The sequence below is a fragment of the Limulus polyphemus genome, unplaced genomic scaffold, assembly GCF_000517525.1.
Source record: "Limulus polyphemus unplaced genomic scaffold, Limulus_polyphemus-2.1.2 Scaffold77, whole genome shotgun sequence".
NCBI lineage: Eukaryota > Metazoa > Arthropoda > Merostomata > Xiphosura > Limulidae > Limulus > Limulus polyphemus.
In genome coordinates, this window is record NW_013665687.1 from 818,359 (window position 1) to 837,092 (window position 18,734).

The 18,734-nt window shown below is 33.6% G+C and overlaps 1 protein-coding gene across 3 annotated transcripts in view; it reads right to left on the bottom strand.

Annotated features, from left to right (window-relative positions):
- The window catches only part of LOC106467063 (spondin-1-like), a 38,247-nt gene extending 19,974 nt beyond the window's left edge, over positions 1 to 18,273 (bottom strand). For all 3 annotated transcript variants that reach the window (XM_022395875.1, XM_022395870.1, XM_022395878.1), the window contains exons 1-8: positions 17,938 to 18,273; positions 12,493 to 12,626; positions 12,118 to 12,251; positions 10,556 to 10,632; positions 7,946 to 8,071; positions 6,204 to 6,355; positions 4,560 to 4,814; positions 2,089 to 2,257 (exon numbers count right to left, since the gene is read on the bottom strand). In XM_022395875.1, the coding sequence (XP_022251583.1) occupies positions 2,089 to 2,257; positions 4,560 to 4,814; positions 6,204 to 6,355; positions 7,946 to 8,071; positions 10,556 to 10,632; positions 12,118 to 12,251; positions 12,493 to 12,626; positions 17,938 to 18,178 (1,288 nt within the window). In that variant the 5' untranslated portion in view covers positions 18,179 to 18,273. The remainder of the gene's footprint in view (positions 1 to 2,088; positions 2,258 to 4,559; positions 4,815 to 6,203; positions 6,356 to 7,945; positions 8,072 to 10,555; positions 10,633 to 12,117; positions 12,252 to 12,492; positions 12,627 to 17,937) is intronic.
- Positions 18,274 to 18,734: the final 461 nt, after the last annotated feature.

An 18,734-nucleotide genomic window follows, 5' to 3' on the forward strand; every position in this document is an offset into this window, starting at 1 on the left:
AGACTAATAATGTGGCTAAACAAAAGGAGGAGAGACTAATAATGTGGCTAAACAAAAGGAGGAGAGACTAATAATGTGGCTAAACAAAAGGAGGAGAGACTAATAATGTGGCTAAAAAAGGGAGGAGAGACTAATATTGTGGCTAAACAAAAGGAGGAGAGACTCTAATGATGTGGCTAAACAAAGGGAGGAGAGACTCTAATAATGTGGCTAAACAAAGGGAGGAGAGACTCTAATACTGTGGCTAAAAAAGGGAGGAGAGACTAATATTGTGGCTAAACAAAAGGAGGAGAGACTCTAATGATGTGGCTAAACAAAGGGAGAAGAAAGGTGAATAAATAAACATGAAAACAGAATCAACACATTTGTTGGATTTCTAAAAATCTGTATGTTACAGGTTTCTGAGTGTAAGCATGAAAATGTTAGATCTACCACCAGGAGGTTCTTTTTATTTATTCGATCTATTAAAAAAGTTAAGGAATGGTTTTGAAATAGACACTATGCTATACTAGTAAGTTTTACACACATATAATTCAACTAAAATAATAAGAATATGCTGTAAAATGTGACTAAAAAGAAGTCACGTTGTCAATATTAATATGGATTCATCGGAGAATGTTGAAGAATTATGCCTAAGATCCTTTGACAACTTTGCTTAATCATTAATGTGTGCACTTTTTTCTTAAAATTTTGTCGGCAGTGAAATATGAATTACAGGAAATGAAAACAAGATGCATGATCTCAGGTACGGTCACCACTCATAAAACATGAATTGCACGTATAGTTCCTTCTATTATTATTTCATAGTGCAAGTAATTACCACACTGATTTCTGCTTCACAACTCAAACACATTGAGTGTATAACTTGAAGCCCAACTTAAAAGTAATGTATGTGTAAATCAAAATGGTTATTTGATTTTGGTATTTACTTCGTGAAATGTTTATAGGTTTGAGAAGAGATTTCATTAAAATCTGTTAAACAAGTTGAGATTAACAAGTCTTCAGAATGTTCCAAATAACATTCAAAGAATCAATATTATAGTAAATATTACAAAGTAGAGCATGATTATGTGGTATTTGGCTCAATATCTCTAGTCAACTTGGAAAATAACAGGACCTTTTTTAAAAACAAGACCTTAAATTTGTTAAAACGTAGCTTGTTGACACAAAACAGTAGACAGTTATATCAGACAAGTACAATCTGATTTTAAACTTCTAATCTAAACTAACAGAACCTTTTCTAAAAACAAGACCTTAAATTGGTTAAAACGCAGCTTGTTGACACAAAACAGTAGACAGTTATATCAGACAAGCACAATCTGATTTTAAACTTCTAATCTAAACTAACAGGACCTTTTCTAAAAACAAGACCTTAAATTTATTAAAACGCAGCTTGTTGACACAAAACAGTAGACAGTTATATCAGACAAGCACAATCTGATTTTAAATTTCTAATCCAAACTAACAGGACCTTTTCTAAAAACAAGACCTTAAATTTGTTAAAACGCAGCTTGTTGACACAAAACAGTAGACAGTTATATCAGACAAGCACAATCTGATTTTAAACTTCTAATCTAAACTAACAGGACCTTTCCTAAAAACAAGACCTTAAATTTGTTAAAATGCATCTTGTTGACACAAAACAGTAGACAGTTATATCAGACAAGCACAATCTGATTTTAAACTTCTAATCCAAACTAACAGAACTTTGGGTGTTTTTACTGATGTACGACCAAAAATATGAATGTTCGTTAAGGAATCAATGAAATTTAATAGTGATAATTTTTAGATATGATACCAAACTTGCAATGTCAATATAACGTTTTCACAAGTTTTTGAAATAAAAATTTAGTGTTTAGTTTGTTTTTGTTTTCGAATAATGAAATCTAAATCTGAGCATAGGTGTAACTGAAGACTTTACGTCAATACTTATATTTCTATAAACTTTAATCTTAGAATTCTAAATACATACATTATTTGTGTTTCACTTTGATTATGATTATCGTTCACATATGTATATAGTACCCTTCACGTATGTATATAATGTAATTGTTTTTACTGAATCACCTGTCATAGGGATAAATTTACCGGTTTTATCGCATGACTTTTCGTAAATTCTTTGCCGTGCTATCGTCAACCTCGCTACTGGTTTCATAGGCATTCCGGTGGGATCGAAAAATGGTGATTGTGGGCTGTTTGGATGACGTGATGTTATTCTTCTGATCCTTTCTTGAGGTATCGTAGGAAACACAGTGGACTACAAACAAAAAAGTAAACCAGTAATATATCATTTAATTTTATATGTCACAAAATATAGTGAAAAATCACAACAGATTACCGAAACTTTTGGACCTTGAATGTTTACCATGGGGGACCGGATTTTGAAATCATACGATATCTCCCGTGGCTTAAAAGGATGGAGAAAATCTTATTTGAACAAAAATAAAGCTTAATTGACAAGGTGTTTGGAGAGAAAAAACATCGTTTGCACAAATTTCTGACTGAAAAGCCAAGAATCATATGCTTAAAAACACCATTTGTCCATTTCTTAAAGTCCCATCGCTCTTTATTACCCCAAAGACTTTCATATTTTGCGTGCGTAGTTTTTCTAAACCACGCTTATATTAGTTTACTTTAAGACTAGTATTTGATTGTGTTTTATTCAATTGTTTATTTGTGGTTAAATAACCCCATGTAATTCCAGGCATGCCATAAGGTGGGCGAAGTTTGTCACATTGAAAATAAAATATATATTGATTTCGTTTTCATTTCTTCAGTTCTTGTAATCTTACCAAGAAGTTTATAATTAAACTTTTGTTTTGAATTATTCTTATAGAGACCAGTGCTGTATTTCTTAAGAAACAGAAAAATGCTGAATACGTCTTTTCTCAGACCAACGTTAAATCTGTAATTTCACTGTCACCAACATGATATACCAATAAGGTTACTTTACTTGTCACGTACATCATTTGTCACTAAATATTCTAAGCTCGCCATTATCAGATTGTTTTCTTATTTTGTGTATTGATAAAAAAAATAACTTGTTACGTAACTAACGCTGATGAGTAAATTATATTTTTAGGCTGACACACCATCATTACTCCTTATTTTATTAGTTTATGTGTTGATAAGCAAAAAGCCACATAATGGGCTACCTGTCCTATGCCCACAGCTGACCATTCAGCTTAACTTTTATGAAAAGCAGTAAGATTTACGTTTCTCTTATGAATGAGTATTATATATATATATATAACTCTATGTGTCAAAAGTAACATATACTGCAATGATGACTTCAAAACTTATCCTAAACTGACCAATTAGTTGTTTCTTATTCTTGTAGAATTACTCCAAGAAACATGCCCTCCTATCCCTCCCACAAAAGTTAAAAATATTATTACAAGAAATAATCAAATAATATTGAGTTGTAAAATAAATATGATCTATCTGTCAGTTCCTTATATTTTGAGCTTTAGGTGACTATGTGAAATACAACAAGAACAATAATTGAGCCTCATAATCTTTTATGAATAATAAATTTTATCAAAGACGCTACGGAATTATATTTTTCCAAAATAATTCCTCCATATATATATATTTTCTATTTGCTTAGTAAAATTGTTCTTAGTATGGTATTGGCATTATCAACCAGGATGAGCACATGGATTATGTAATCAGATCAGAAAACCCTAGGTTGCGAGAATAAGCATCTCTAATTTTAAACTACTGACCAGAGAAAAGGCAGCCAGCAAACATCCCCGTTGCTATTAAGGCTTTGCATCGACTAACGAGACTGAATGTCACTCCTATAACACACCCATAGATGAAAGCATGTTCAACGACAACGCAGCACGAACCATGAATCTTCTGATCTGCTAACTTCTAAGCCCAGTTGTTATAAGTGAAGAAATCGATTTCTTAATAGAAAGCTACAGGAAGTTTAGATAATCTCATTATATATTAATAAAAGGTTATTTAATACTTGACCCCTAATTGATTTGTTTGGATGTTGGGTGGTAAAATTATAATAAGTGAAACCAAAAATTTATAATTGTCAGGGTGATACAAAGATAAGTCAGTGAGAAAATTGATTACCAGATCAAGTCTTGAATTAAAAAGTTATACCATGTTATATACTTATGTTAAACCACAAATAATTCTTTCCATACATATGTATTCTGGTTGTCAAAAGGCTAGTTTATATATATATATATATATATATAGGATAAGCATTTTAGCTTGTGTGGAATAAGATATTCTGGTATTTTTTTCTTCTTTCACCTGTGTTGCTTTAAGCTAAACAAAAGCAACTTTCTTTCACAAAGACACACTAACCATTATCCCCAAAAAACTAAGAAAAAACTGTTGATATGGGATTTCAGGATTTAAACTTAAGAATGAGAGTATCACGTTACTATGTTTCATTGAATAAACAAAAAAAAGAGATATAAATTAAAATGAAAGATCTGAGGGCTACATGCATGCTCTTGAATTTAAAAGAACATGCATTTGCATTGCATCGTTGTAAACACATTGAATTCCATTCTAGAATTTGGACTTACTAAGTAAGATTCTCCATCATTTATTCCAGCATCCCAAGGGTAGAGATCTATAACCTTTTTGGTTACCCATGAGCAGTTCTTCACACACAGCTCCAAAGCACTGACTCCTACAATCCAATCAGGACTCGGGCTGACTTTACTCAGTAGTGATACCAAGTGGTGGTTCTTGTCCACTCGAAATACGGCGTATGTTTTTCCGTTCAAGTTTGGATGCCACAATCCTCTTGCCTTGATAATAGTTCTAATTTTCTCTGACTTAAAAACAAAAACGAAAAACGCCATTCTCATAATTAAACGATGTAATAGGATAAAAAATGTGTGATTAGATAATTGGCTAAACGATGTAATAGGATAAAAAATGTGTGATTAGATAATTGGCTAAACTATGTAATAGGATAAAAAATGTGTGATTAGATAATTGGCTAAACATGTAATAGGATAAAAAATGTGTGATTAGATAATTGGCTAAACGATGTAATAGGATAAAAAATGTGTGGTTAGATAATTGGCTAAACCATGTAATAGGATAAAAAATGTGTGATTAGATAATTGGCTAAACGATGTAATAGGATAAAAAATGTGTGATTAGATAATTGGCTAAACCATGTAATAGGATAAAAAATGTGTGATTGGATAATTGGCTAGTAGATTAATTTTTATACTGAGGAATTGTTTTATTTCACGTCTCATACTATTCAGTTCTTCAAAAATTAACGTACAAATAAATATTGCGTCTTACAAAATATCACACAAGAGAAATGAAAAGTGAGGATGCGTAATTTATCATTTAGTAACTTAGTCATTTGGTAATAGCGATTAAAACGTCTTCCTAATATTGTGCGACTTTACATGGTAACAGTGATTAAAACGTCTTCCCTAATATTATGCGACTTTACATGTTAATAGTGATTAAAACGTATTCCCTAATATTGTGCGACATCATATGGTAACAATGATTGAAACGCATATGGTAACAATGATTAAAACGTCTTCCCTAATATTGTGCAACTTTACATGGTAATAGTGATTAAAACGTCTTCCCTAATATTGTGCGACTTCATATGGTAACAGTGATTAAAGCGCTTTCCTTAATATTGTGCGACTTCACATGGTAACAATGATTCAAAACAAATTCCATAATATTGTTCGACTTCATCTTTTCCGAACAACGATATGCCTGAAATAACAGGTTTCGTGAAAGTTAATATACTTCAGATAATCTAAACTGCTGCTACTCTCTAGACAAGACGTTTTGGCTGAATTGATAGGTTTCATTAAGAACAAGAAACTACACTCCGTTCTATAAATTACTTTGTGCGATGTTTTCTATCCTGTACAAAGCCTTTCTTCTTAATAAGGCCTCTACACATGACCTAAAATATCGTTCACTACAAAGAAAGTAAGCCACGAAAAGCAAATACTAATTTCCAGTCGCACAACGTTCACGCTGTCGAGAATTGTTGTAGATAAGAACCACAGTACATTGAATCTGATGGATTAAAATTAAAAGTGAATGAGGAGAGAGCAGAGCGTACGATTGTTGTTGTTTATGTTCAGAAAAATATTTGTATCACCTCAGATTTTAATTCAGATTCTAGTTTATATTCACTTCAGATTTTAATTCAGATTCTAATTTATATTCACCTCAGATTTTAATTCAGATTCTAGTTTCTTTGTAGTTCCTGATTTCGCCAAAAGACCCAAGCCTTCAGAGGCGAAACCATCGTAATCCCACATCTGGAAATCAGCTGTATGTGAAGAGCCGATGATGTCCGAGAAGTGAGGCAATAATTCACCTAAAAACACACTTAACATTAGGCTAATGTGTCACATTCTATCTATAGGATAAGTCTCTTTATCGCATTTTCTGTTTCCAACTAAATTATATCTTCAATGCCATTATTTTAAGTTATCTTTAAAATTTGCCCTCAGTGGCACAGCGGCATGTCTACAGACTTACAATGCTAGAAATCGGATTTCGTTACCGGTGGTGGGCAGGGCACAGACAGCCCATTGTGTAGATTGGTGCTTAATTACAAACAAATCTTTCAAACTTTAATCATATGGTTTGACCATTCAACGAAATACTCCGTTTTATTCCGTATCCTAATGTAAAGTTTGCAATATTAATCATCATATATAATGTCATCATGAACATACGAAGAATTTAATAGAACATACACGTATAGATTTGAATACTGATGTTTTTATACAAGCAAATGTTACACATCTTATTATTTACTGAAAAATATAATGCAAAGGCATAGCTTAACTTATATATTTTTCACTATATTTTAGAATTAAAGTTAGAGTAGCTAACTGGAAAACCTATTAAGTTACAATAGGATTTCATTGTAAAACAAGCCTAAGTAAGGCATATTTCTTCGTTATTAAACATTTAACGAAATATATCTTTCTCTACACAAAATAACTGTTTGTACAGTACAACATAATGAGAAAATAGATTTAACAATATACACATTTTGAGATTCACCAGCGTAAATGCCCATGTTTTACAAATTAAAAAACGATTGAAAATAAGTGAATTTTATATAAAACAGAAAAAGTTAGTATGTGTAAAAAAGCCTTGATAAGCAAAAAACTACACTATTAACTATTTGTTCTAAGCCCACTGCATGGATCGAACTCTGAATTTTAGATATATAAGCCTCATGCTTACTGTATATAGTGCCTGTCAGTGAAGTAAACGTCAACATTTACACATTGAAGTTTCAGTTTTTAATATCTGCCCTTAAAATTTCCATGTAACTTTTAGTCTTTTCCTGATTGCTTACTTCCACCTTTTGAGTGGTTTATAATACACAGGGAACTGCAAACAAATTATTTAATCACCGACTTCCTGGTATCAAATGAATTGGAAGTTAACATAATCTTTTAAGGTTTCTTTTCCCTGTACATTAGAAAAATCTCCCGAGGTTTATCCTTTAATGTTCTTTAATTATCACACGTCTTCCTCCCTTTTTAAACTTGAGTGAAACTTACTTTTTTTTTAATCTTCCAGAATCGGATAAAAGATGCCTAGACAAGAATTAGATAGAAATGTATTTTCTTTTCGTATGCTTCCAATTAATAAGAAGAGGCGTAAACATAACGTCACAAGAAATATGTACCAAAGGTTCTACAGCTATCAAGAGCTTCTGATCAGAATGTGCTAGCAATGTAGATCAAAGGTAAAATAACTTAGCAATTTATGAAAACAATGCTTTATAACAAAATGATTAGAACTTCATGCTATAAACCAAAAGCCTGTAATGATTATACTGCTTTAAAACATCACATGAGCTTAAATATTTTTCGATCATAATAACATACATATTTCGCAAGTTTTTGATAAGAACAGACGTATTCAGTAGATGTGTACTTACTCAAAGGAAAGTCTTTTGGGTGTGTATGTCGAGACCATAAACCTTCAAAAGTAACTTCGTACTTAGCCTCTTGACATGCGCAACAATCTTCAGTTATATGCGGCTCTTCGTCTTGCTTTTCCTGTTCTGTAAAACAAACTAAAATATGGCAAACTGTTTGAACTAATTATTTCGTCACGAAGTGACAGGGTTTTATAAAACATGAACTGAAGCTGACTTTTATTGCTTTATTTTTAGAATAATGAACATTCTACCATGATGAACAACTGTCTAGTAATCATCCGACATACACAATAAATATTTCTAGACTATAGAACTATCAAAGAAATAATGTTTTCCCGTTATTAGCAACTACCATGTGGAAACCACATACATGTACCTGATACTAGATGAAAATCATAAACGTACCTGGTGTTAGCTACTGTCTGGTAATCATATGCCTACGGTATTGGCAGTTAACTGGAACTCTTATATATATACAGGGTTGGTTAAGTTACATTGAAATGAACGTTAATATGCAAATCAATAATTCATGTGACAACCACAGCTGATATAAAATCCTGAAAGAGCAGAATGTGTCAGAACTATAAAATGTGGCATTGTTTGGAGTTCTGAGGTACTGAGATACCACTGAAAATTGATCGCTCTTGAATGGGTATCTGACAACCCTTTCCAATTCAAAACATTCATAAATTCAGGTCATAAAGAAGCGTTCATATTGGATATTTAGAATTTCCAAGATGGGTATATCCCTTATACTTAATACGTTGGAAAACAAATGAATATAGATTAACCTGGAACATCGGGACCATTCAGAAAGACACGTGTAGCAGGTTGTACCTAAATCGTGGAAATAAAAGTGCAGCGTCTTATAACAGGTGGGGATCTTCGAACACACAGATCAGTGGTAAATGCCACCCACGTGCCCCAAGCAACAGTATGCAAGACATATTCATTGAACTATAACATACCTCAATCAGCTAGAAAATAAAACTGGTATCAATGCTATTCAATACGAAGGCATACAGGTCAAGTCATCAGGCGCAGTGCCTATGGATTTCTGTGTAGTCGCACTGTTGAAACGGACGCTCGGAAACTATCATCTTCGTACACTAGATGGACTATGGAAACCTAAGTGGAAAAGGCAGTGAGCTTGGAATACAACAGCCTCGCGACGGAGCCTTTTGCAATGGAAACTACACTGCAGTGCTATTGTCAAGATACACGGATGTCAGAAAGAGCATGACCGGACGTGGGCACATAGACTGTAACGACTTGGTGAATCTTCAAAATTGTTTTAATATAGTGCAATCAACACTTGTATATGTTTATATATATGTGTGTGTGTGTGTGTGTGCTAAATGTTAGACAAGTTTAGCCCCTATATGTTGGATTCATGGCGATTTCTGAAAATTTGGTAGTGTATTGTTGCCATGGGTAGGCTTATTATTGGTGGAACACATGACAGCTTTACCGAGAAAGGATATTCGTATAGCAAGACTGTCCAACGATGTAGAGCCAGAAAACATAATATTTTGAAGACGGAAGCCTTCAAAGTTCTACAAAGAACGTAAAAACCTGCACAGGAAAATGTTTAGGACAAAAATGGGCTCCAAAACCACACCTAAAGTCAATCTGGAACAACTTAAAATGAAGGCTATAGTTACGGAAGAGAACTCTTTGACACAAACATCCCATTGTAAGGAAGTTGAATTACTTTCCTGTTTGAAGAAACTAAAACTCATAAGCCAAGAAAGTTTTCAAGCTTCCAGTCACGTCACAAAACCAACGGTTGTTGATTGGTTGTTTTGAATATTCACGAAAAGTTACACAAGTATCTGTGCTATGGTGCATAATTTTCAAATGATACACTAGAGGCAAGGCAGTTAACCCTAGCACTCTCCGCCAAATCTTGGGCCACTCTAACAGAGTAGTAGTATTGAATTGTTGGTTGGTTGTTTTGAATATTCACGAAAAGTTACACAAGTATCTGTGCTATGGTGCATAATTTTCAAATGTATTGCAGTTAACCCTAGCACTTTCCGCCAAATCTTGGGCCACTCTAACAGAGTAGTAGTATTGAACCCACTCTATCAAACAAGTTTGGAGCATGATTTTATTGCAACAGATCGTGAAACATTGACCCTTGGACTTAGAATCAGGCAAACTCAGTCAATTTTTTGAGAAAAATGGACGAGAAGACTAAAATCACAGAAATACTATTCGCCCACATACGTGTCAAGTCTTCTGTTTTAACTCCAATGGACTTTTGTTCCATTATTTTTAGCTAGGGCGTTATAATCGTAACAGTCAATTCCATTTTTCGATTATAAGTAACCGCGTGGACGATGGGTGCTTCTGATTGAATACCTTTCCTTTTGTAATTAGTTCTCTTTTGGAGATGAGTAAGTACTGTCACTGTGTTACATAACACTATATAAATGAAAAGGCTTTTCCTTTTCAAGCGCATTTCTCGTCGTTTCATACTATTTATAAGCTCATTTATTCTACTTTATTAATCTAAAACGGAATATTCTAATAACATATTTAAATAAACTAAGGAAATAGTCATAAAACTAATAATACGTGGCATAATGTCTTGCAACTTACTTTTTTTTTCACATAACTCTTTAGTCAAGCCTCCATCATCCATGTACCAAACATCGTTGTATTCCATAATCTTCACTCTATAAGATATGAAGATCTTGTTAACATTTAGATATAACTCCGTCGTCCATGTTTCAAACAAACTTACAGTCCATAATCTTCACTCTGTAAAATATGAAGATTTTGTTAACATTTATATAACTTCTTTATCCATGTTTCAAACACATTTACAGTCCATAATCTTCATTCTGTAAGACATGAAAACTTATTGACATGTAGATATAGCTCCATCGTTCATGTTCCAAACATACTTATAGTCCATAATATCCGTTCTGTAAGATATGAAGATCTTCTTAACATTTAGATATAACTCCGTCGTCCATGTTTCAAACAAACTTACAGTCCATAATCTTCACTCTGTAAAATATGAAGATTTTGTTAACATTTAGATATAACTTCTTTATCCATGTTTCAAACACATTTACAGTCCATAATCTTCATTCTGTAAGACATGAAAACTTATTGACATGTAGATATAGCTCCATCGTTCATGTTCCAAACATACTTATAGTCCATAATATCCGTTCTGTAAGATTTGAAGATCTTCTTAACATAGATATAACTTCTTCATCCATGTTTCAAACACACTTGCAGTCCATAATATTTTCTCCTTAATGTATGGGGATCTTTTTAACACTCGAGTATAACATCATAAAAGCTTCGCTTTAACAGTTATTATGGAATGCATTCTGTGAGTATAAGCCTCGAAACCTTACAATATACTAGTCAGTATGCTTAACTTATGGTATTTTGCGGTGGTTTATATATAACAATCACACGACTCATCAATGCAGAAATCCGCCCGTATTGCATCAAGCTATACCTCATAAGATTTAATTATGTTTGAGTTGTAATATACTAGATCCAAGATAGTAAGACCGAACAAAGACAACATAATGGTGCTACACGCTTCGGTATATAGGTAGATTACAATGTCTGGCGCACACAAACCACCTCATAAAATATCAGACTGTTAGCATTTACATACACACTCTATGATCTTTTTTTTAGTTTACATTCAGCGTTAGTTAAAAACCAGATCTTTGTTTCAGGTTACATGATATTGTATATTTATTGGAGTGACTAACTCTAGGTAGCTGTTTTGTTAAAAAGCAGGAAACATATAGTAAAATTATGGCCTTATTTTAAGTTATCTTATCACACCGTGTTACTCGACGATATAAACAGCGAACTGTTGAAGTAACCAGTCAGGATGATGAGGTTAATATATAAAAACACAATATTAAGTGAGAGCAGTGACATGAGAATAACACACATCGTTCTAATTACTTTATGTAAGCATTGCACGAGAATAACACGTTAGTATCATTAACTTAGTTGGACACAACACTAGAATATTACATTTTAGTTAACTTGCCTAAGCCATTGCATGGGAATAACGCGTCATTATCATTAACTAAATTGAATATAACATGAGAATTACACATCATTCTAATTACCTTAATTTGGCATTACATGAGAATAACGTATTATGATAAACTTACTTAAATACAACACATCCAGACATCGAAGGTGGAGCCGTCCACATCACCTGAATCTCGGACTTTGGAATGCCTGAAGTCTGGACAATGATATGAGGGCAGTCCTCAAAGAATTTAGATAAGCCATCCTCATACATCTACAACAATGACGAACATTGGAAAAATATCGTGAATACAACACACGAGTATTATGGTTAATGGATAAATACAAAAATGTGAATAATATTTGTAAAAAAATAGAACTTGTAAAAATTTATCTTAGTCACGTGAACACAAAAATATAAAATTAGTTGAAATGAAAAAAAATTATAAGGGTAAGATATTATTTTTAGCAACTTAAGTTTTAAATGGGTGGATAAATGTAAACGTTTTCTATACCTGAAAGAAGCCGACATTCAGGGGCACATCATTATTATAGTTCAAGTAGTTTGCGATCACTTTAGGCTCAACCGATAGAACGAAACTAATGAACTTCTGGATTGTATAGTGCCGTTTGTATTCCTGTAAGGAAACTGGGAAAAAAATACTTCCAGTATTAAGAATTTTAGAATCATAGTGAGAAAAGCCAAGAAAGAATTAATGGTTACGTATACATGATGTTAGAAAAACACGTAGGTTCAAAAAGTCTTGATGATAGAAATGAATAAAATCTCTATAACCCTAGCACTTTCGAAAGGTGGACCTTTCTTCTTCAAGGGCAAACTGAGAATGGTTACGTATATATATATATATATATATACTAATAACAAATTCGCGCTTTGACAAACTAACAACAAATAGAAAATTATACCAATAGAAAGAACCTTGCTTTTGCGTTTTCATCTTGATAAATAATTGAAGAGACGAGATATTCCTAATGTTATTTAGGTGCAATGAGATAGGATATCCTCAACACTATTTAGGTACTTCTCCAATGCTATTTCGGTGATATCAGGTAGTTATTTACAACAAAACATTATATACTTTTATTTTTGTAATTGATGTTTTTTTGTCTTGTCAAAATGCGAATTTTTTATTAGTATACTAGTTGGAGTACCCGTCCTTTGGATGGGTGGAATAAAAAACTCGTTTGTAACAAAGGATAGGAAATTGTGCTTTTATTTTATTTTCTTAACATAATAAATATTAAAAGTGCAATAAAAATACATAAAGGTATCAATACCGAAAAGAAAAACTGTCAGATACAAAAGACTGGTTAGCGTAGGTAGTATTAATTAATTATTTTGTGAGTTAATATTTCATGATTGTTTAGTATTTTTATAATAAGAGGGTTAAAAGCAGACGATTAATGGAAGTTGTGTTTATAATTCATTGGTGTTGAGGCTATCGAACGTTGCGTGAAATTTATTGATGCCGAGGATATAGAGTTTTTTAGAAGGCTAGAAGACGATTGAGTGATAAATATTTAAATAGTGTGAGACGAGTGGAAACAACAGACAGACATTGCAGACGAGAAAGTAAAGTCACAGGAAGTAGAAATTCGGCCAAGGAAAGTTAAACGTAAAGTTAACTGCCGTAGGAATGAAAGTCCAAACGATTATTATGTTAGAGGAAAACTAACAGTTTAAAAGAGACAAGAAGTATAGTTTATTCCGACAAAGCGATTTTTACAGTAATTGAACTAGCCTCAGTGCACTCTGACAAAAAGATGAGACGATATCTAAAGCACGAGGACCAGACGATTACTAGAAGAGCAGTGTACGACTGTGGTAACTCACGCTATAATTGTAAGTGAATTATACACGGAATACTAGTGCGATAGAAATATAGAAACGTAGTTTGGCTTGTCAATTAAAATTCTAAAGCAATTGAATAGGCTTAAGTGGACTTTTCACAAGAAGGAGAGAACTATATATAGTGTTTATGATATACCTATGATCTCTATAGTGTAAATAATTTGTTGAATATACGTTTAATAAGTTCGAATATATATATGTATGTTATTGTGAAAACAAGTGGAGTGTGTGTTGTTCGTTTATTTTTGAATTTATCGCCAACAAGTCACAGACACCTATTGTAGAAGAATCCTTAGTCCTACACCCATATTATTCAACCTACTTACTAAATACTACTACTATATTTAATATTAAGAACAATAAAGCCCTTTATTTTGACAAAGACATACTGTTTTAATAATTCTAACAATAGTGGTTACATAGTTCATTCTAATGCTGAAAGACATACAACATTGGTGGTTTTCCGAAATTAGAGGGGGGGATCTAACCATCTCCATGACCTTCCTCGTGTCATCCTGTGTCACTGTGCCAAGTTTGGTACTGATTGTTCAAGAAATGTGGAAATGTATAAGGAACAGACACACACACACACATATTTCTTTTATCCCATCACTGGCAATTTACCGTAAAAAAAGATAGCAAAAAAAAAGTTTTAATTTGAGGATTGTTTCCCTTAATTTTTTATCGAGATAAAAAAAAAGATTCACAGAAAAATTACTAACAATGTAGGCTTCTTTTTTTTTAGTCAAACAGCAAGAAATAGAATCGTCATAATCGTAAATTTTTCTTAGAATCCATTGCTTCGGAAATATTCTTCCGTGAACAGAGTGCAGTTAGCTTAATACGTAGCTTTGTGTTATAACAAACTCACAAACTCCCGGAAATATTCTTCCCTGCGGTGAACAATGAGCATATAGCCTAATGTATAGCTTTGCGTTAAAATCAGAATCCCGCAAATATTGTTCCCAGTGGTGAACAGAGTGCAGATACTTTAATATGTAGCTAAGTAGTAGCACTCACCGCCAAGATGTCAGGAATAAGGGGCGCTGGGTGTGGTAGCACCCTGTTGGCTTGAAGTATGGGAGAACTGTGCACCTGCTGATGGTGTTAGAAAACGTGCTTTGATTTGCACTTTTTATGATTTACATTTTACGCTCGTCGATAGTTCATGCAAAGCTATGTAAGTGAATTTATTTCTTAAATATATATATAAGTTCTATATCTTTTGATAGTGTGGCAGAGCCGTTGTATGATATTTACTGTTGTAATTTACTGGGAGAAAATATTGTGTCAGCCACTTCAGAAAAAATGTTTTTGACTGATACAGAATTAAAAAAAATAGCGTAGTGTTGGGTAGCCCAATTTACTTTTCGGTTTGCTGGTAAGCTTGTTGTAAACATTGTAATAAGAGCTGTGTATAAAGAATATAGTTTACTTAATTAAATAGATAAACACACTTTGATGCTTGTATAATTGTTTTAACACATTTCAACATAGCAACGAACGAATAAGTAGTTTTCATCATATACAGGGTTACAACGCCTCAATATAAAAAGTGTTCCATCGTCAAACTCTTGAACTACTCTTATACGAACGAATAGAAAGATTCTGCCCTCACTCTTATTGCGCACCTAAGAAACAAAAGGTAGGAGTTCGATTTTGCAGTAGTGGGACGTGTACCATAACTCCTCGGATTCATAGTTCGGATATGCTTACAATATGCCACGCCCAGCCGAAGCTACACATTCGGCTCCCTGCGCACTGTCTACCGCGGGGAATCGAACCCTGGTATTTAGCGTTGTAATTCCTTAGACTTATGCTTGACACAACGATGAACGTAATAGTTTTTCGTTGTTTTGGTATTAAACACAAAGCTGCACAATAAATTATCTGTGCTGTTCCCACCGTGGGTATCAAAACCAGCTTTCTAGCGTCATGAGCCCTCAGACTTACTTCCGAGCCACCGGCAAGAGGGGCGTGATGAATGGATAAGCCTACAGCAAAATCTGATAGGTATTTTGCACCAAAACATAGATAGATATACTATATGAAGCGCTACAAATGTCCATGATCTATCTAAAAGTTGATTTACGTGGTTATTGACACATAATAGATGTCATGTTGTTCTGAGCGGCCTTTTGTACTGGACGCGTGTTAAATGCGTGGTTACACGAAATCTCAGGCCGAAAGCCACCTGGCTCAGTAAATAATTATTTTTTAGACGTATTTGTTTTATTCGAAAAAGCCGCTTTTCTACTGGTAAAATTTTATTCGCGCTTAGATGTGGTTGTGTCTTACTCTAGGCATATATTTGCACATTGTTATGCATTAAAAAAGCCAGCATACAAGATAATTAAAAATTGATAAATTAAAATCTACAAATAGCAATCGCAAAAAAAAGCAAGCAAACACAGTTGGGGGTCTACTGTTGATAGTTTGCTTAAACTACAAATCCCTGTTATGACTCCATTATAAAATTATTGCAAGTGATATCTTCTGTAGTGTGGGATCGCACAGGAATTTTGCAAAAACTGATAGAGTAGTTTTAAACTTAATTCGACCTCCTTAATTTTCTCGTGCTGCGAAATTTTCTAAGTCCTTCACTTAGCATGTGCGTTAGTTGAAACTATAATTCGTGCATTTTGTAGGCATTAACTAGAAACTGCCACGTGAAAGTTCCCGATTTTTCTGTTTCATATCGTTACTCGAGTCGCTATCGTTCATCGTTACTCGTGACTCCAATAAAATTGATAAGTACTGTAGACATGGAGTCAAAATAGGGATCTGTAGCTTGAGAAAATAATGTAGACACTATTTCCAGCCTTGTTTCTTTACTTTTTTAGAGCCCCTAGTTGCATGTAGGCTTAAAATATAATATTTTCATTTTGATTCAACTTGGTTGTGTACTTTTTTGACTATCCCCCCTTTTTAAGTTAACAATTTTTAATTATCTTGTTTTCATAATGTGTCTACAGTTAAAAGTATAGAGTTTTCAACGGCATCGCCGCTCGAACCTTAGACCTTTCGTGTCCAGCCCGGAATACAAACCACTAGGCCACACCCAAACTGCATGGAGAAACAATTTACTTCATAATTACTTTGATATGTAAATGTGCCGTTGTAATGCATCTTATGAATTGCGGACTTACAACGCTAGAAACCGGGTTTTGATACCTGTAGTGGGCAGAGCACAGATAGCCCATTGTGTAGCTTTGTGCTTAACTTCAAACAAACAAAAAAATCTTATGAATTGCAATTTTTAACCCGAACATACATATTATATGGACAATTTTCCCGACTTTGTTTTACAACCATTTATCTCAGATAATATTTTGAGATTCACATGCTGTTGGCAAAGCTTTTAAAATGCTTTAGTAATTATTTATAAGAAAAGCAAGCAAGCATTTAGATGTGCTCTCTTTCTATAGTTTTTTGGATATCTTTAACTACATTAAGAATAAAAAAATACTTTCTATGTGCATTTTTACAGTCAACATTGCTACAAAATGTTACTGTAGTTGCTCCGGAATACATTCTACAAAATCGGTTAACAATGGTTGTTATTTGTTTCAGAGTATTCGTGCAAAGATACACAAAGGAATATTTGCACATAACCGTCCATAAAATTGAAATGATAGACTAGAAGGAAGACAGCTAGTCAAAAGTACCCATCTGTCAACTCTTGTGCTACTCTTGTAGACCGAATAGTGTGGAGCATGTTTTTCTGGCCAAATGAACGCGATTCATAAAATCTCAGATTAATAGTTAGGGCACGCTAACCACTAGGCCACGGAGATGTCAACATTTAAACACACACACACGCGCGCGCGCCTGCATATATAACATGTACGTGTATGTATAGGGCATCATGTAAATTTTGATACCCTGAAACTCTCTAGTACATTAATTTACATTATAAATACACATAGAAACTAGCAAGTGTGAACTTTTATAAACACTTTTTAAGTTCACACCAAAGATATAACATTACATTCATATATTTTGGCTTAATTTTTAATCTAATATATTTAATAAACTGTATATATAATAATTACGTATTGAAGTTTCTCAACATTGATTTGCTCACTTGTGTAAACCTCTCCTGGGATATATCCATCAGGGTCCCCTAAAATGTTTATGTGAAATCCGTTGTCGCCAGGAGTTTTCGACATGTTATATCCCAGGGTTTCATTGTTACAATTCCCCTGATAAACCGAAGATATTGACGCTGGGAACTTTACTTCTGACTGAATGTTTTGTGCTCCGGTCATCTCTATCTTCATGATACCAACTGTGAGAAATGCAAGCATCAAGCATACAAGGGCCATAACTTTTTAACGTTTATATAGATATCTAAAATAAATATAGAGTTATGTCTTAAACTCTTATGGTAACGTATTTCTTAAAGATTCTTCTCTCTAGACAACCCTGCCGCTCGATGTAGCCTGTCGGAAGTATTCTGAAAACCCTGCAACAAAATTTTACTTACATAATCGGTGAAGTTCATGCGCAAACGTACGTCACTTTCTTGTCAGTCTCTCTCTCTCAGCCCTCCACAGTTGTTTTAAATCCCGTTGCCAATGGTTGCAAAATCGACTGTTGATATTCTAACAGAACTCTGAATACTGCTGACTCTAGGTAGAAATATTAAGTACCCTGGCTGCTCCTCTTTTGTGTATAATTAAACTACATAAAAACTTTAAAGCCTTACTTTGCAAAACATCAATTTTGTTTTTTTTATCTCTTTGTAATTAAGCACAAAGCTACACAATGAGTTATCTGTGCTCTGCCCACCATGGGTATCGAAACCCGGATTCTAGCGTTGAAAGTCCGCAGACATACCGCTGTGCCACTGGGGGCTCAAAACATCAAACTAAAAATGTT